This window comes from Nomia melanderi, chromosome 4 (genome assembly GCF_051020985.1).
Source record: "Nomia melanderi isolate GNS246 chromosome 4, iyNomMela1, whole genome shotgun sequence".
In the NCBI taxonomy this organism is placed as follows: domain Eukaryota; kingdom Metazoa; phylum Arthropoda; class Insecta; order Hymenoptera; family Halictidae; genus Nomia; species Nomia melanderi.
The window spans coordinates 10,518,990-10,538,251 of NC_135002.1; the positions used below are offsets into that span (position 1 = coordinate 10,518,990).

The 19,262-nt window shown below is 36.1% G+C and overlaps 3 protein-coding genes across 6 annotated transcripts in view; 1 reads left to right on the forward strand and 2 right to left on the reverse strand.

Moving 5' to 3' along the window:
- Positions 1–59: 59 nt before the first annotated feature.
- Positions 60–2,355, reverse strand: LOC116429563 (NAD-dependent methylenetetrahydrofolate dehydrogenase). Of its 4 annotated transcripts, none has more exons than XM_031982636.2 (5): positions 2,091–2,355; positions 1,499–1,968; positions 1,197–1,381; positions 719–1,087; positions 60–588 (listed from the first exon to the last, which is right to left on the reverse strand). In XM_031982636.2, the coding sequence occupies exons 2-5, from the start codon at positions 1,570–1,572 to the stop codon at positions 239–241; spliced, it is 978 nt and encodes a 325-aa protein (XP_031838496.1). In that variant the 5' UTR covers positions 1,573–1,968; positions 2,091–2,355; the 3' UTR covers positions 60–238. The 4 variants fall into 4 exon arrangements, with proteins under 4 accessions (XP_031838496.1, XP_031838495.1, XP_031838498.1 ...); XM_031982635.2 differs by having other exon boundaries at positions 1,499–1,973; XM_031982638.2 differs by having other exon boundaries at positions 719–805; positions 887–1,087; positions 1,499–2,348.
- A 64-nt stretch (positions 2,356–2,419) lies between these two features.
- l(2)k09022 (HEAT repeat containing 1 homolog l(2)k09022) lies at positions 2,420–9,514 on the forward strand. Its single transcript, XM_031982630.2, has 6 exons — positions 2,420–2,633; positions 2,709–2,857; positions 2,942–7,584; positions 7,681–8,904; positions 9,046–9,249; positions 9,385–9,514. Exons 2-5 carry the CDS (start codon positions 2,716–2,718, stop codon positions 9,214–9,216), a joined length of 6,180 nt encoding a protein of 2,059 aa, XP_031838490.1. The 5' UTR covers positions 2,420–2,633; positions 2,709–2,715; the 3' UTR covers positions 9,217–9,249; positions 9,385–9,514.
- The window catches only part of LOC116429561 (uncharacterized), a 50,619-nt gene continuing 40,808 nt past the window's right edge, over positions 9,452–19,262 (reverse strand). Inside the window, exons 7-9 of the mRNA XM_031982631.2 lie at positions 13,048–13,230; positions 10,544–10,628; positions 9,452–10,036 (exon numbers count right to left, since the gene is read on the reverse strand). Coding sequence (XP_031838491.1) covers positions 9,967–10,036; positions 10,544–10,628; positions 13,048–13,230 — 338 coding nt within the window. The 3' untranslated portion in view covers positions 9,452–9,966. The remainder of the gene's footprint in view (positions 10,037–10,543; positions 10,629–13,047; positions 13,231–19,262) is intronic.

A 19,262-nucleotide genomic window follows, 5' to 3' on the forward strand; every position in this document is an offset into this window, starting at 1 on the left:
ATAATAAATAAATAAAAAATATAATAAAAAGTATTGTCAATATAAAGTAGATGCAAAAATCATAATTAATAGAATTTATTACATATTTACATAATTATATTTAGTTTTTTTATAATTTATTCAATGTTATAACATTAGCCATCAATAAACTGTAAAAATTGAACAATTGTGTATTTTCTTCTTAAATATTCGCAGTTTAATTGTGTACCAGAAAAGCTTTAGATTAGTTAAGATTAGTCTATGTTTTACAGTGATAATTCTTCATAGCTACAGAAATTGTATTTTTCATTAACATTGTTACAGTCATTGGACCCACACCTCCTGGTACTGGTGTAATATACCCAGCTACCTGTTTTACATTTTCAAAATCCACATCTCCTACTAATTTATATTTGTTTCCTACATTTATTTTGGATATTCCCACATCAATTACACAGGCTCCAGGTTTTATCATATCTTTAGTGATTAAGCCAGGGATACCCGTTGATACTACTACTAAATCTGCTAATTTTGTAAATTTTGTTAGTTCACTTTTGGGAGTATGACGATGACATATTGTCGTAGTCATATCTAAGGCTCCTGTATTACCTAGAAAATAATTTGTAGTCAAAACTTTTATAAATTGTACATGAGTATTTGTATATACATATTCATCAATTTTATCTATCAGTTTTAATACAATATATTATATTTTCATAATTATAATAGAACAAGATACCTTGGCCACTAGAGTGTAGAAGTAAGGCAATTGGTAAGCCAACATGTTTTGATCTTCCAACAATTACTGCATTTTTTCCAAAAGTATCTATTTTACTTTTAATTATTAATTCTCTTACACCTAAAGCAGTTGCAGGAATAATAGTGTGATTATTTAATGTTAATCTACCTATATTTTCTGAGTGAAACCCATCCACATCTTTATCTGGTGCAATTGCTTGGCATATTTCATGTTCATTTATATGCTCTGATAATGGTAATTGTACAATAATTCCATCTATAGTTTCATTTTTATTTAAATGATCAATTTCTTTAATAAGTTTCTCTTGTGTTATTTTTTCTTCTAAAACAATGGTAGAGCTGTCAATTCCTGAAATGTACATAATGAAGCTTGTTATCTAAGTAATAATAAAAAATGTATACTTTTTAATCCAATATATATTATTATTATGAAATTCTTATTTGAAATTCATTTTTACCAATCAAACTTGCAACTTTCATTTTTCTTTGAACATACAATTTACTAGCTGGATTATTGCCAACTAATACAGCTACTAATTTTGGCTTTCTATTACCATTCTGTACCAAAGTATCCACAGTCGCTTTTAATTCTTTTTGAATTTCATTAGCAATCTGTTTACCATCTATTATTACAGCTTCTTGCCTGAAAAAAGTATGTAAAACTTTTATGAGTAAAGTAACTTCCATGTATATTTTTTATTACAATTATAATGTGCAATTTTTTTTATAATGCTGCAAATAAATGATACAATCTACTTACAAAATTGATGAAATGTGTAATTTTCTTGTAGGTCTTTGAGAAACACCTGTTAATATTTTTCTCCAAGAAAACATAACGAATAAAAGATATGATTCAAAATTCTTCTAGAAATACAAATGTATAAGTTCTATTGTACAAATATATAATTTTAATTATTGATATGAAATCACAATATTGTGGCATATATAAATACGACGATGAAATGAGTACAATGCACTTCTTGTGAACGCGTATCCACTATCCAATTATTATTGGCGTTCAAGTATCCACGCTGTCTTCTAGTGAAAGGCAGCATTCTTTTTTATCTTTCAAACAACTTTCGCGGGCTCTTTCTCATTTTCTTTGTACCATGCGGATTTCCGTTTGTTGCGTCATTTTACGAATATGTTACGTCATTACGAGTTTGTATTATCAAATCATCAAAAGAAAGCACCCGACTGAATGGCCCGTATCACAGACGAAGTGTATGCCTGCCCTTAGTCATAAATTTAAAATGATCACAAATTAAATAAACCTTATTAAAATAGTAAAAGACATCCGCATCTGTCACAATTCTGGTCACAAGTGCTAAAGAAAATGTATTTTCATATACCCTTTATTTTCCAGTATTAAAAACCCTAAGTCTGTGCCGATATTACAGATCTTAAGTCTGTAGATCGACAGGATAGACTGGACATCTAATGTAAATTTTTGTCACACGACCGAGGAGTTATTTTATGCACAGACTTAAGATTTGTACAAACTGTGCATACAATGTATTTTTCTGCATCAATATTAAATTTTTCAGACCATCGGACATAAAGTTTGATAAGATGTCTAGTTTATCCTGTTTTTCGTCGGTGCTGTGTCGATGTTTCATTATTGACTGTCGATAATATTTATACTAGATGTTTGTTTAGACCACGGATGGCGTAATAAGTCATTGTTGCTGTTTTTATGGATCAAATAGTTTACTTAGTTATGGCTGCCTACAGTGGTAGCACATGGTTAATTTTACAGAACTAAGTAGTAAATATATTGTGAGTAATCAATACAGTTTTCAATATTTTTGTACGTAATTTTTATCAATTTTAACAGTATCGTTAAGCATACAAGTATTTACTTGGTAAATTTGTTAACAGTGTATAAGAACAAGGTGAGGTTAAATATAAATTTTGTATATCATTTTTCTATCTCGTCTCTCTTAAATTTATTATAAATTTGATTAAAGATTCAAAATGACCACCTCTCTTGCGCAACAACTGAAGAAACTTAAAACACCGCAGACTAATATATTGCTGCAGGACAAGAAGCGACCTAGCTTGTTATTTGATCCAAAGGAAGCTGCCAATTTAGATAGAGAAACAGTTCTAAACATAGGTAAACAACTAAGTTTATTAATGAATGATTCAATATAGTAAATATCTTCCTGATTTTAATATTAACTGAATAATATTTGTATAGGTCAAAATGGACTACAGGAATTAGCTAAGCTATCAGATTTATTTTTGGAGTTTGAAAGAACACTTTTCGCACAAAGCTCTCTAAACCTTGAACGTTCTGTACAAGATGTTAAAGTTAATAAGAAACTAGATGGAGAAATTGAAAGATTTCTTATTCTCTTGTCTCCATATTTTCTACTCAATCATGCTCACAAAGCACTTGAATGGTTGATACATAGATTCCGTATACATGACTTCAATAAAGATCAATTTCTATTATTAATATTACCTTATCATGAAACTCGGATGTTTGTAAAAGCATTACAGTTGTTAAATCTATCAGATACAGCTGATAAATGGCATTGGTTGGAACCTCTTCAAAAGCCTGGTGTTCCTCTAGCTTCTATAACATTGATTAATAGGCTTAGCTCGGATAATGGTTTTTTGAAACTTATTTGCAGTCATGTTGTGAATGCTACAAGAGTATATTCAGAGAGAGCAACATATCTAAGCACTTTATATGCTTTTTATACTACATCTGTATTAGGGACTATTCATCAATTATCTACAATGTCTGAAGTTCAGATAGGTCATATATTACCAACCATTCTAAAAGGCTTAGAAAGTTCTATTGCTGATTTTGCAGCTAGTACTTATATGATTTTATCAATGTTAATGAGCAAAATGAAATTGAACAATGAAACTACTGAAAAGTTACACTTGAAGATATTTAAGAAAACACATTTGAAAGAAGAAGCGTTGATTTTGTTATTTTTCATGTACAACACACCAGTTAATCAACTCACAACAGTGTCAAAAAGTCTTGCAACTCGATTATCAGAGCTTTCTTGGTTTCTTCCACTGGCAGTAAAGCTTCAATCGTCTAATATAAATATATTAAAATTCATTGTACTTTTGGTGCAAACTAGTTGTAGTTTGATTATGGAGAATCCATTAGGAACATCACGAGTTCAAAATATGGTCAGTGAAATTCTAACGCAAGTAAAGTTGGATGATAATGGAGTAGACAACATCTTGTGCACTGTCTTGGAAAAAAAATTTCTTGTGAGTAACACATTAAGTGCAGCTGAGGACTTCTTAATACGTTTATGTCAATGTCTCGAAAAGATATATCCTGAGAGATTTGACGATTATTTAAAGCGTCTAATGAAACACAGCGATAAGGATAAAGATTCTAAGCTGGTATTGCAGTTTTTAACATCATGGCATTTCGGTTCCAGAGATACAAAAGATTCCATAGGAATACTTGACAGATTAATTCATATTAGTCCAGAACAAAGGATCATGGCACTAGAAACTCTGGCAAAGGACAATGTGAATATTCCAGAAAGTTTTCAGGATATGATGACAAATACATTACAAGCTAGATTCAGTGACAGCGAGGTGAATGTAATTAAAACTTTGCTATCTCTACCCACAAAACGTTTAACAAGTTTTATCCCTGTTGACATATTGATTGAAGAATTGAAAGTATTACTTTCAACCTGTCATAGCAATAACAGGAAAATATTAGCAAATCCAGCTCTTAAAATCCTTTTGGAGCTTTGTGAAATTGGAGATGATACTAGCGTTTTTATTACGGCACTACCGTATTTGTTTCCAAATGACGACGCTGATGTAGTTATCGCTATGGAAGTGCTGAAGTCAAATTTTGCTAAAAAGAATGCTTATATGCAGTGTGTTCAGAAGGATTTAAGTAAATCGCCTAATGCAGAGGCAATAACTTCAGCAGCTTTCCACAACATATTAAACTGGGAACTATTACCTTCACCTGATAGTATATTGCGTGCTATGAAGCAACAAATTGCCCATGGTGATGCAGGATCCATGTTTTTTAAACTAATTCTTTTGGGCTCTGTATGCAGAGTACCGGTTGGAGCTCTAAAACCTGAAATAGCCTGGGAAGTCATTGAAATGGCCACAGAGATAATAAAAAAGTTTCCACAAGTCAAAATGATACAAAATTGCAACAACATAACAGGACACAATATTCAAACTGCTATTGAATTGACGTCACAAGGAGTTCTGCCACTCCAAGTGGGTACATATGTTTTAGAAATGGTTCATAGACGTTTAGACTTGAAGATAAACTTTAAGTTCGATTTTGAAAACAATTTGCATCAAAGTAATTTGATCTTAAGACTTCTTGAAATGTTTTTCGAGGGAATAAACAACAAACGATGGTGTAAACATTATTCACGATGTTTGCAAATATTCTTCCAAAGACACTTTAGCACTGTGAAAGATCTTCTTCAATTTCTGTCTCAATTATATATAAAACCAGTCAAAGTGCAAACATCATTTCACTGTTTGAAAATAACGCTAGTGCTTCTGGATCAGTGTAAATCCATGCAATGGGTATATGAAGATAAAATTTTTGTAACCAATTTGTTACTTTCACTTGCTAGAGAAAATAATGAATGTAGAATAGCTGCGATAGACGTTCTTAAAAAGCTTATGCAGACCTTCAATTTTTCAATGGGACCATTCTCAGCCTTACTACAAGAATTAAATAAACGAAGTTCAGAAATATCCATTGATCCTGATCAATTGTCTCTGTCTCTCTATGTATTACTCTCACCAGATCCAGATGTGTGTGGACAATTAAAATCTGATTTGCGAAAAAAGCTTCAACAAGCACAGCAGTTATTATTTGATTTAATTATGGATTCTGAGACTCCTATGCACATCAAATCACAATTATTGGACATTTTGGTTCATGTAAATGGGCCGTCAATACTAGAGCAACTATCTCCTCTTGGACTTCAAATTTTGCAGACCTTAAATATTGAATCTAAGAACACCTCTGCTGGAAATTTACTTAAGAATATTCTTCAGAGATTCAGTAGTACAACGGCAAAAGCTCTCACAACACAAAAAGTCTGGCAATTATTCGAGGCTAGTATAGTTAACTATGAAGCTGAAGTGATTACAGAAAGTGGAATGCAGCAATCACCGAGCGTTATTCTCTTGAAAGAAATAGAAAAGACGTTCTTTGAAAGTGCTGGAAAAGTGTCACCTGAACTTCAAAACAAAATTTTAGCAAAATTGGTGGATGTAGTCTCTGAATGTGATATGAGTAATATTATTTCTACAGCTAGCAAGGCTATCAGGAGAATTCAAGTGAATGCCCAATTAATAGTTAATGAATTACGAAAAATGAGGAACCTTAAAGATGAACACCTAAATGATACCAAAGCAAAGACTAAGAAACGATTAAGTTATATTCACTCCATTCCAAACCCAACTATAATTAACAGAAAGGAATGGAAGCATGGGGTTACACTCTTGGAATTTGTACAAAGAGCAGATAACATTGAACAAGAAGAATTACTTTACCCAATTTTGTTTGATTTACTGAAAACATGTTTGAGCTTTGAAGAACAGAGTCCCATAGAGTATACTAATCAACTGTTGCTGTCTACAATTCATAGACTGGCTGTAAAAAAGTTGCCTATCAAGGATGCTCATCTCCAAGTCGACTTGATAACACAATGCATCAGGACATCAAGGAATCCTCAAACCCATCATCACGCTTTATTGGTCTTAGTGGAATTATTGAAAATTGTCGATATCCGAAGTGCTCTTTACACTATCATGCCCATATTTACATTCATGGGTAGTTCTGTTGTCCGTCAAGATGACGCTTATTCAATACAAATTATTTCAAAGACCATCGATACAGTGTTCCCCATAATAAACGCAGACGAGAATGAGATTCACGCCTGCGAGGTCTTGAGAACATTTATCGTTTCTCTGCCTGATATTCCTGAACACAGACGGACACCTTTGTTCGTGAAACTGTTGCAGTTATTAGATAATCATTTCCATTTATATTATCTACTTACTTTTGAAAGTCATGTTATGTCAAGAACAATGCGTATTACCAATCAAAAGACGGCTGGTCAAAGGCTTGAGTTTGCTCTACAGGTATCTCAAGAGTTTCCATCTGCTAGACTTATTCAAGTTTGTGTAAAGCTGGCACAGTTTATGAAAGAATTACCAATCGATATAGAAGGAGAAGAAGATCGAAAAGCTGCTATGTCTTTCAAGCATAAACATATCTTTGATGTAGCAAACAGCAATCCCAAACATTTAAGACATTACAAGTACACCTTAGTTCAGTTTTTAAGTAACTTGTTGTCATCTCCTGACTTCATTAATCGGGTGGCCGAATTAGATTCTAGTAAAGTAAACAGTATGAGACCTTATTACGATCAGTTGATAGTAGAACTGATTCTTTTGATCCAGAGCACCTCGAGGAATGCTGACAAACATCAGGGTAAACCTATTGGAAAATATTGGAAAGTTCTTTTACATCACCTCTATGATGTGCTGGATCTAGTCAACAATTTACTACCGAATGGAATCTTCTTAGTTAGTGTAAAGCGTTTGATGGAACATGAATTATTAACGGTAAATAGAAAAGCTTTAGAACTTTTGAACACTCGCCTCCAACAACGCAAATTTGGAGAGGAAGATCATACTGATTTACTAAGTCTCATTGAGCCTCTTCTGAAGTTTATTCAGGCTCGGGCTAGGTCTGAGACACAAGAACAGGAAATCGTTCAACAAACTGTTTTAATCACTTTAAAGTTACTAGCTAAGCTATTAGCACCTGAAAATCCAACAATGTTCAAACCGGTGAGTAGATAATTATCTGCAATTGTAAGTTATGGTATAAACGTTCTCAAATTTTGATCATTCTAAAATCTACTATTTACTGTTTCATTGTTTCAGATTCTCGAGATGACAACTGAGCTGCTGAAAACAAAAGAAGGACCGGTGTTAGGCAGTGCAGCGCTCTGCGTTGCAGAACTTTGCAGTTCCATGCGCATTCATGCCATACATAGCTTGAATAAATTCGTTCCATCAATCTTACAGTTGTTGGAGAACCATTGCCATCAAGACGTGCCTGATGTGATAACAGTTAGCATAGTCAGCGCGTTGCAGAAAATAGTCGAATCTGTAGGCAATTTTCTATCTCTTTATCTGGATCAATTGCTGTTTGAACTGGCGAGGATGAATTCCTTGTATACTGACACCGAGCATCCAAAAATTGGTATAGTAGTATCAAGGTTAAGAGCAACGACACAAAAATTGTCCAGTTGTGTACCATTGCGTGTATTATTGCCGGCAGTGAATAGAACGTACATTACATTGTTCACAAAGAGATCATATTACTGTATACCAGCACTTATGACTGTCCTAGCAGAATCTTTCAATAACGTTCAACCAGCTGATTTACGTGCAGCTATACCAGACTTAGGTACCTTCTTCTTGAAGGTTTTGCAATTCCGTGAAGATATATCTAATTCTGCGGATGATATGGAAGTAGACGATGCAGAGTCGGTATTGAAGGATGTGGTAATTGTAGAAGAAAGTACGAGTAAAGCACTGGTTGCATTGGTTTTGAAATTAAGTGAGGCTACCTTCAGACCTCTTTATTACAAACTCTATGATTGGGCTGCTAGAAACCCACAGTATAAGCAACGAAGTATCACTTTCTACAGACTCTCAGCTAATATAGCGGACTGTTTAAAGTCGCTCTTTGTGCTCTTCGCTGGCCATTTTCTCAAACACGCGGCAACATCATTGAGTAGTAACAATCCAGCAATCACGGAAGAACCTCAAGAAATGACTCTACCGGAAGAAAAAAGCAAGATTGAATTGGTCGAGGCTATTTTGTTGACCCTTTATCGGGTCTTTAGTTACGATGCCCATAATTTTGTAAATCAAGAGAGAGTGGAAATGTTGGCACAACCCATCGTGGATCAGCTGGAGAACACTATGGGTGGTAGAGAGGAATACGAGAAGAGGGCACGCGAACTTATAGTGCCTTGCATTGCAGCCTTCGCTAATGCCATTGCCGATGACTCTTTACACAAACAACTGGTCTACCAAACATTGCTAAAGACTAGACACGCAAAACCTTATGTTCGAAGTGCCACATTGAATGCAATAGTAAGTAAAAGTCTATTTGTAATTATCTTTAATTATTTATTTCTATATTATGAACGTATAAATGTTCAGCAAATAACATAAATCGATACTCATGAGATTATATTTAAATCAAATTTTCTTTATTAACTTTTTTTAATACAGGTGGAGATTGTAAGGAAGTTAGGAGAAGACTTCATGCCGCTGTTACCGGAGACCATACCTTTCTTAGCAGAGTTACTGGAAGATGAGGATGAAGCTACAGAGAAACACGCACAGAACGCCGTGCGCACACTCGAAGAAATCCTAGGAGAACCATTGCAGAAGTACTTCTGAACTAATATAGTATTCGCAACTGTGTATATTTAAGTATGTATATATAAATGTATATTTACTAATGTAATAAAATAAGTCCATTTTTACTTTAATTCCATTATTTCTCCTCTCAACAATTTCGGAAGTTGTCTTGCTTTCAGATTAAAGTAAACAGAATTTATCTTCCAGATCGAAACCTTGCACACCAATCTACATTACACGAGAATATACGATAAAAGGGAAAGAGACAGAGATATTAAGAAAACATCCGTTTATTCTTAACTTAGTCACAATTTGGACGAAATATAGAATATATTATTTCCTTATATTATAATACATTATCGTAAATGAGCGTGTGTGAGTGTATGTGTGTGTGTGTATGGTTGTGTGTATGTCAAATTATGGCAGCACTAAATATAGGCGCCCGAGTTCTAACATTGACAGCGAATCTATGCGACAACGAGCGCATTCGTATATAGTCTTTTTTCGTGAGTGTCTCCCGTTTATAATTGCGTCACGTGTTTTTCTCGTAGGCGAGGATCCTCTTTCCGCGAAGAACATTTAATCGCGATGATAAACACGAATTTCAAAAATCTGACTCTTTGACGGCCATTTTCCTGTGACTTGAAACGTCCCAAACTGCAAGAGAATGATCGAGGCCTCCCGAGATCAATTTTTAAAGATCATTCCAGTAAAAAGCTGCAACGTAGGCTCCCTCGCTGACGTCTTTTGCTGGCACTGTGAACTTTTAATTGTCAAGTCACAGGCGGATCACACCGGTGGCATCTCCGCCAAGTTGCGCAGAGCTACTTCCTCGCCTTGCTCTATCGGTGGAACTTTCCTGCAAAACAATTTTCCACGATTAATTTCGCAATCGCGATTAATAGTTTTCGCTTCACTCTCTTTCACTCAAATAAAAATGATGCACGTTTCTCAGAACTGGAGCGATTATACACGATTTGTTTAACACATTCGCTGACCGTGAACTTACGTTTTTTTTCAAATATAAAAACTCTCAAAACATTTGATTCTCTTATTCTGTTCCATTTGCGACTTCTTTAATTGAAAGTTCTTCATTTCACACGGCAGATCGTTATAAGACTAATATTCTAAAACGAGTTTTCCAATGTTTTGTTTTATTTTTCCTGTTTTAATGTCACAAATCTGCGGTAATTAGTTTAGAGATTTTCTTAATTTTCACCGGCAATAGTTGTTAGAAAAGCGAAAAGTTTCCCAGCCGCGAATGCGTTAATGAAGAGAACAGAGACTTCAATGAAGATAGTTTTCGATCGTAAGAGGGAAGGAATTGGAATTGCGCTCGCGCAAGTGGAACGCGCACTTTACCCACCTTTTTCTGTACTGGAAGATAATGTAGACGATGATGGCATTGCCAACAAACAGCAGCGCAATTAGAACGGTCGGCAGTACAACATCTGTAAAGTTTAAAGTAGAAGAGATACGATTAGCGAATATCTCACGGCACGCGCTGTTTTTTAGGGGCCGCGCGGTTAGCAGCCTCCATCTTGGAGTACGCCTTCGAGCGTGGCACAGTGAACTTTAAACGGAGTCTGACTAATCGGTCGAAGTTTGCCGTTAACGCGATCATTTCCGCGCCGATTGCCCCTCAATCGAGGGTATGTCAATTGTAATTAATGGGGAAATTGTATTTTTCGTTGCGCCGAGTCACTGTTGCAGCGTCATCGCGTAGCTCGGAGTCGGAGCGAACCGAAAACTACCGAACAGTTCGCTGCATCTGGCCGTTTGTTCCATTTTCTACAACGATCTTGTTATTAATTGTTACAGAGCTTTGTGGACGATAAAGTTTAAGTAACATTTCGAAAATAATTTCTTTTTTCCTTTAAAGGAGTGTTCAATCATCAATGAAACTATTATACTGTAATATAAACGCTTCTTCGCATTGATACGACGAATGCACTCGCATTAAATTCAAATTTTATCCCGATTTTCTACGGTTTTACAAATCTCCGATAAAAAATGGAGGTACGAGAGAAATACACTTTGTCGTCGAGAAATCATTCTTAACAATAGAACTACCGAGCAGTTAAATCGACTGCGTTTTATTCTCCTGTGGAGATTATAAGAGCGTATTTACTGAAATTTTCATTGACTGATATTGTAATTTGTGCATTACCAAGTCAAGTTATTTGTTAATTTCTCTGAAAACTGCCTATATTTTTTCGAACGATTGTAAAGAAAGAATTCGAGAATGGGTGCTTTTGGCCTGTCATGAGATGAATACTTAGTTCGCTTCCGAGGAAGCATTGAGCATAATTCGATAGCATTTTTAAACGTATTCTTTTTCAATAGGATACATCCGAAAGAAAAACTAGGGAAAGAATTAATTAATTTCAAGAATGTTGCTTACAGATTAATGAAGTCTGGCGAATTTGAATTTGATCTATTTTTACCGGGGATGAATATTAAAAAATATAAATGTAACGGCTTTATCTTTGCTTCCGGTTGCCCGGCAGCGATCGTGGCCGTTATTTGAAACGGATGCAAAACTTTGATTCTATTGGATGATGCTTGAAACGTGAAGAATTTTAAACAACGAGGGTTCAATAAGAAAGCAGGAAGTTTTCGCGATATCGTAAACGCGTTATCTCGGTGTTCAGGACGTTAATTTCAGCAAAGCAAGGCCAATGCACTGTACAGTGTCAACGATAATTATTCCATAACACCGTGAAGCAAGTGTCTGGACGACGAATTATGGTCATGGGACAGTTTTGCTTCGGATAGAGTGAAAGTAACCAATCGCGCGACAAACTTTAACACTAGGTACAAAGAACGCATCAATTTGACGCAATGGAATATTGTAAATTTTATTTGACAAATGTTTGCGTCGATCTTCATTGATACAATTGTACGAATATGTACCGTAACAGTCTATTTTTAAATCTCTAATTTCCAAGATTTAAACAAACGAACATCAATTTCTCTAAGAACAATAGAATAAGCCGTACAATAAATGTCCGTAAACCTACTGTTAAAGCTTACCATTGAAAATCTATTATTCCTTATACAGCTGAACAAACTTTGAATTAAATATCCCCAAGCAAAACTGTCCAATTCAAAGATTCTAATAATTTATTTCCAACGAAGAAATCGATTTCACAAGCGTGGCTCGAGCCACTATTGCTTAAAGAAACGGAAGAAGCGAACGTTGAAAGGAAATAACCGACGTTCGCAGATAATCAACGATCACGTCCACATTGAAAAACACAAGTGCAATGATTTGTTCTTTTAACGGACAATTACGTTGCATAATGTTGACGCAAGGGCCACACCAGTAATTCCACGCGACGCGTCTGATTATGTAACGATTACGCGCGGACAACAATCCTCTCCTGCGAGTTCGATGTCGGACCGGTCATTTTTGCAAGTGTTATCGCGATGGCGACCACGTGCGAGGTGAAATATGACCTCTGCTTCTTAACGTTTCCAGTTTTTTTCCTTCGCTTCCACAGGAACTGATGCCGCGGAATCGCAAAATTTCGTTAGTTGCTTGGCACCGTGGTAATATCGAATAACGACAACAATCGGTTCTTGTGGACACGTTCCCTATAAACAACTTTTTATTGAATGCCAGACCGATGTTTCCTTCTCGAGCGCAATTCCGTAGCGCAAAACCTGTTCGGGAGCAGCTGCAACGACTCCGAGTGTCCTCTCCAACGACAACAGCGCGGCCATAGGTGTCAGGGGAATCCCACGGCGCGGAGGAAAACACGATAACCGGCGAATTTCGGCGAACAATATCGATCGGGAGCACAGATTCGATTTGTTTAGTTTAATATTGTTGTTGGGAATATTCGCGGAGCTTGGTTCACCGACCTACGACGTAGTCCGATTGCTTCATCATGGCTGATTGCGACGAATCCATAATCTCCCTGGTGCCGCCTGCGACTGCGTCCTCACCCCGGCCGATTCTAACCCCTGTGCCAAGGATATTGTCTCCAGACAGAGTTGACAACTGATGGTGGTCGTGCTCCGACTTCAGGATCACCGCCGAGGTGGCTGGAAAATTGAAAAAATATGAACGGTTAGACAGGCTTCTGATGTTTTTAAAAATAATCGGTCTACGGGTGTGAATAGTTCATTCGAACATTGGGGGGCCTACTCGTGGCTGGGAAGTTCATACACCCCTGCGCGACAAACAGAAGTTGCCATGGAGGCATGGGAATTTAATGAATTATTCGTCAAGAAGCTATAAATAGCTGATTTCATTCGAAAATAGTTTCCGGTGGTATTACGAGTATTATTATGGTCTTATGTACTTTCTTTTTCTTTTTTAGCTCTACAACTTGATCGTTGGTTCTTCTTCAACTTTTATAACTCATTTAAAAGACTGCAACTTTTTTCAATTGCTTTTTGATCGGATGTTTGCTGATCATAGGTTACGCAACGAATAGATAATAAATATTCCTATACAACTTATAATAAATATTCCTATGTAACTTACACAGCAACGATCGAACTTGTCTTCATTCCTATCTAATTTTGAAATGTATTTGAATGTTGTGCGAATTTAATTAAAAATGAATTTCAATGAAGATATCGTTAACGTGTAATGATACGTTAACGTGCGTCTGCACATAACTTATAAGAAGTCTATTTTACGCGTTGCTTAACTTATTTAACTTTATAAATAATATTTCTAAAGCAATGGAAATGTGGTACTATGACAACCTAGCGTTTTAGAACACGTATTTAGAATAGAATAATAGAATAATAACAGAACAAATAAGTGACAGAACAGAATTATCATACGTAACAATATAAACATGGAGATTTAAATCATGCAAAATGTTTGAGAAGTTACAAGACTGGTCAGCGGTGAAAACAAGGAAAACCGCAGGCAGTATGCAGAAGACTGTGTTTCTAAGGTGCGCTAGAATTGATTTAAAAGAAGCAACAGAAGAAGGGGGTCATAAACTCATTCACGGGTCGTGTTTTTGATACTTGTTTTGCACTTTCTCGGTCTAATAACAACCGTCAGTGCAACGGGTCGTAGTTTATTCCTGGACCGCAATTACGCGAACTACATTTTTTTCATCCTCGGCCGTTTTACGACGGCTCTGGTTCCGCGGAAAACGGACGGCCTGGATTCTGAAGCGGCTTCTGTTTTTAGGGCCGCGCCCTCGCACGGATAATGTCGGAAACATCCTCGAACGGTTGCTGAGGTTGTAAAATACGTTTACGATCTGACCGATCGGTGTTCCGTCTTCCCCCGAAGCCAACACGTGACTAGCGATGGCACCCCGGAACGATTCGACGTCGAGTTTGCTCGCGGAACAACTGCTACACGCGCGAAATTACTATTTAACCAACGCGTAATCCATCGAATTTTTCAAAAATTCTAGTGTCGATTTACCTGCAGCCCTATATTTTGAACTGTACCACACTTAACCAGTTAACTGTGGAATTTAATTTGAAAAATCTCATCGTGCGCGCAATAAAATCAAATAATAAAGTGTATACTCGTCAAACGCAGAGCAAATGCATTTATAACATATTCTAACGAGAAACTAAGGCAAAATGAAGGAGAATCAAACATTTAGCTGAAAAAATTAATAATTTATCGTTGAAAAAGTCAATACCATTTTGCATTTTAAGATGACGTGTATACTCGTCGAACGCAGTTAACTGGTTAAAATACATTCAATGATACACATGTTTCCTTTATCTTCAATTATTTTTATTACGTGTTTCCGTATTGTGTTATCTTTTTTTTTTTTTTTTAATAAATCAGTACAAACTCATCTGCGTTTCTGAAATTAGGCTGGAGGGTTAACACGTTGACTACCAATAGAAAATATGAAAGCTTGCTTCGCAGCCTAAGTTATTATTATACGCTTTATAATGTAACAGACAATGTGACTTGTATACTATTCTTGGGGCACAGCGCTAACGTGTGTGGACTACTTAACTCATAATTCTCAGTAGTCAACGCGTTAACTGCTAAATCGGTTAACTCCACGAAACAGAAAGTAGAGAAACGCGACGCGGTAGTATGCATTGATTCTTGAAATTTTCCTTTAAATGGAAACTCAAATGAAAATTATAGAATACATATTATTTTATTGTGGGATGCAGCTTTATATGCGAAATGGATAAATACTATATCCTGGAAGTAATTTTTATTGTAAAAGTATATCTCTTATTCAGTGCCACGGAAACGGATGTTTGCATCTTGATACCTTGACCCTTGAAACAGTTCCGAGTTAAGATAAGATGATATCTCGATTGCTCCTTATAACCATTAAATAAAAGGAGAAACATAGACTGCACGCGGAGGAATTTCAAACGACATGTTGTAGAAATCTGTATTGCAAAATTAAGCATTATTTTCGTGAACCCAAATTTACTGAACATAAAAGAAATCATTTTTTTTTAAATTGTTCGCTCAGAAATGAGCAATTTAAATTTACTTTCTACATCCCTAGTTTCAGAGACACTGTAAAATACATACTTTCAACCCTCGATAAGAAAACATACGTGCCAAATATTTTTTTGAGATCTATGCTTCACATAAGTTTCATCAAAATCGATGTGCGTTAGTTGAAAAGGTTCCCTTGTTAGATTTGAACGCGCTCAAGACGCTCGAGTAGCCATTGCTACGGCTCCGCGGAAGAATTAACGTCCGCGGGATTTACGTTCTCGCACGTGTAAATCACGGCCACGCAAATTGCAGTATTGCCATCTACCAAGAAATTCCCATGCCGGGTGAACAGGAACCTGAATACTTACTTTCGGTTCCGTTCGGATTTGTTCTACACTCTGCGGATTGGAAAACGTCACACGAGAATTATGTGAAAAGATCGGCGGTCACCGGGCGGTAATGACTGTGTTAATGCATTCCGGCCGCGGTGCTTGTTTATGCGAACGGATATTTACCGGCTTCATTAATATTGATCGCGATACGATAGGTACGCCGATTACGTGTTTATCGGGTAACTAGCGTATCAATGTTGTTCTCAATCAATCCGAAAATACGCACTTGTTAGATTAACCTCGGGCGAGTTCCTGATTTTTCAGTATAACAGCGTGGACTAGTTTTAATTGTTATGCAAATGCTGTTCTTAGAATTAGATAAAGACTAACTAACGATGAACTATGATTTATTTCTCAACCATGATGGAGACAACTACTTTGCCATTAATAATTTATTGAAAAGAAGGACAAACTGTAGGCATATCCTACTGTATATCTATGTTTGCTTTAAAGTATAATAATTGATAACAGACGAATTTAATTTAAATCTTAACAATTTAGTTTACAATTTTCACCATGAGTTTGGTACGTTATCATAAGGCAAGGGGTTAATACAGGTTACATTATGCGTTACGATTTCAGATAAAAGGAGAAGATAAAATGAATAGTAAATTAGCGATCGAAAATATCAGGAATTAGGAAATAAAACTAATAGAAAATTGGTCGAGTAAAAATGAAAAGTGATCGATTAGCCAAATTCGTCAGCCTAACCATCAAGTGATCTAGCAGTGTACAAGCAACAATTTTCTGATTTTTTGTTTTTGTACGAATCCGTCGCGTCCTTTTCAGGTAAATACTAACTTTCGTCTTTGATCTCTTACAATTCTCCCTGTCTAGTATTACCGTGACCATACTCTAGTACCTACACGCACTACAGACGAAACCGTACAAAAGCCTTTATAGTATTTCTCAATCCGTTAAAGTATCTGTGCTAAGACGCGAAGAACAGTATTCGAATAATCGAAATGCATGAGTTTACTAATCTCCCTTTTCGATTTTACATTTTACACTGTCAGGCTTCCAACTCGCAATGAGAAGATTCCAAGAAAGTTGTCGGGTTCATTAATTTTCAATTCATTTGATAAAGGATTAACTGCTAGCTTATGCAAATCAAATTACTGCTCTACATGGAAGCGTAACGCGTTGCGGTTTAAATAATTGAGGAATCCGATACAGAAACGAGATAACTTTGCTGGACTAATTTACGGAATGGCTTCGAAAAAGTTGTTGAACACTCCCAAAACTATATGAATATTAAATTTTTTATTCACGCTATTGTACATAATTGTTCATCGGCTTGCTCCATTTAATCGAGAAACTAGTTTGTTTTTCACTTCAAAAATTAAAATCAGAATCAAATTTAGAAATGTTTACGATAAATCTCGAGAACACTCGAAATTATAGATTTGTTAAATAGATTTTTTGCTATAAACTATACAATTCAAGATAAATATTCAAAATGGGACAATAAATATTTTTTTCTCGACGGAAAAGCGAATATTCGTATGTCACAACTTAAAAGTTGGTTACTCACAATTCTTGTAGGATGGACCGGAAATTATTGCCACAGAATCTGCGGGTTGTTATAAACGCTGTGATAAATGGCTTGTAAAACCATTCGTTCCTTAAGTGCAGGCTATCTTATCTCAGTTGTAGCTTTCGCATGAAAATATTCAAAATGGCGTCGAGCGGTAGTTTGTTTGACGGATGGAAGAGAATTTATTTTTGTAAATACTGTTTACTATTTCAAGTGGCATAATGCATGACTAACAAAGAGAAGAGAAAAAAGGTTTTCAATGGGAGACGTTTTTTTTCCGTTTGAAAAGTGTGCCTGTTCGAACGGAATGAAAAGAAAACCGCGTGAGTGAGGTGTACCGGAGGAATTCAGTCTGTTGAACCAATGATACATAGCTACGGGGCTTTCCGGTCGTTTTCCACGGCATTTCATGATTTATCTCCATACACAGAGTGTCCCATTTTAATCTACAAACGCGATTACCTCGGAAACCATTTTTAGTTTAACCAGTTAGCTGTTTTTGAGGAGTGTACTCGTCATGAAGAAATGGCAAGATTTTGCGTTTCACGAGTATACTCGTCATCGCTTACACTTTGCAACACATTTTAGGTTCACACTTTTCAAAGAGGTCACAACAGCCAACTGGTTAAACAATGTCCGCAAATGCAATTTTTTCTGTTTTAATTTGGTACACTTAGTTAGGTGAAGGTCATGAAGGTCTATATGAAAGTCATTACCATTCTCTCACGTGTAATCATGTAATTCTTTTGCACAATGGACTGCTATAACGAATAGTTCCGGAAATCATCGCGGTTACAGATTAAAACGAGACACCCTGTATAGACGGAGTCGTAGAGCGTCGGTACGAAGTCGACTCGGATGACTCGACGGATGGACGTGATTAATGACAAGAAATAAATGCAGTAAACGAAAAGAATAAGAAATGTTCGCGAAAAGAAGCGCGGAATCCTGGTGGGTCAGCAACGTTCGTTAGTCACGCCATTTTTACGGGAGCAATGCATCGCGGTATTCTTGGAAGGAGATTAAAAATGTGTTTGCATCAAGCTTAATGAGAAAGTGTTGCGTAATCGTTTGCATAGACTGTTTTCGAACTTTCAACGCTGAATTTCAATACCGAGGAAAATGTTACGTTACGTGGCAACCGTTAGCCGAGTTCTAATTAACTTTATTTCTCAGGTATTCGTTAAATATTAGATTAAACAAGTTTGAAAGTAATAAAAGTAAACAAGTTAGACGGTAAATTGTTATTAGCGGAAACAGAAAGAAAGAGAAAGAGAGAAATTGAGGAACTGATTAAACAATATAGGAACTGACGTAAAGTTAAATGAACGGTACGTTTAGCGTTCATGTACAGCTCGATAAGAGAGAAGTAAACACACTTCAATTTTTGTCTAGCAAGAAACGAGAGGTTCGAGAGAATTGAATCGATATTGCCGTTCAAGCAAAAGGAACTTTTTAAAAATATCGTAGGGAATGCGTGTTCCTATAAATTCTGTCCGCGGACAGATAAGTAAATGAAAACGGCAACCGGTGATGGAACAGTGACACGCAATTGAAGATAAAAAAAAGAAAACGAACGAGCGTTTAATGAAATCATTGTTCCAGCGACTCCGATAATTGGGGTTCCAGCAGTGTCATAAAATTATTCTTAATTAGCTGATATCGATTCGTCTTTATCCTGGCTAATTTGTCGATAGTCGAACTTTTCTGCCCCATCGAACACAGCAATTGACCCAAT

Excerpts from the sequence above, each read along its gene's own strand:
- LOC116429563 (XM_031982636.2), bottom strand. The coding sequence starts at position 1,572 with ATGTTTTCTTGGAGAAAAATATTAACAGGTGTTTCTCAAAGACCTACA. Across the intron at positions 1,088-1,196 it reads GAAAGTTGCAAGTTTGATTG|GAATTGACAGCTCTACCATT; the intron begins GTAAAAATGAAT and ends TGTACATTTCAG. Across the intron at positions 589-718 it reads TCTACACTCTAGTGGCCAAG|GTAATACAGGAGCCTTAGAT; the intron begins GTATCTTGTTCT and ends ATTATTTTCTAG.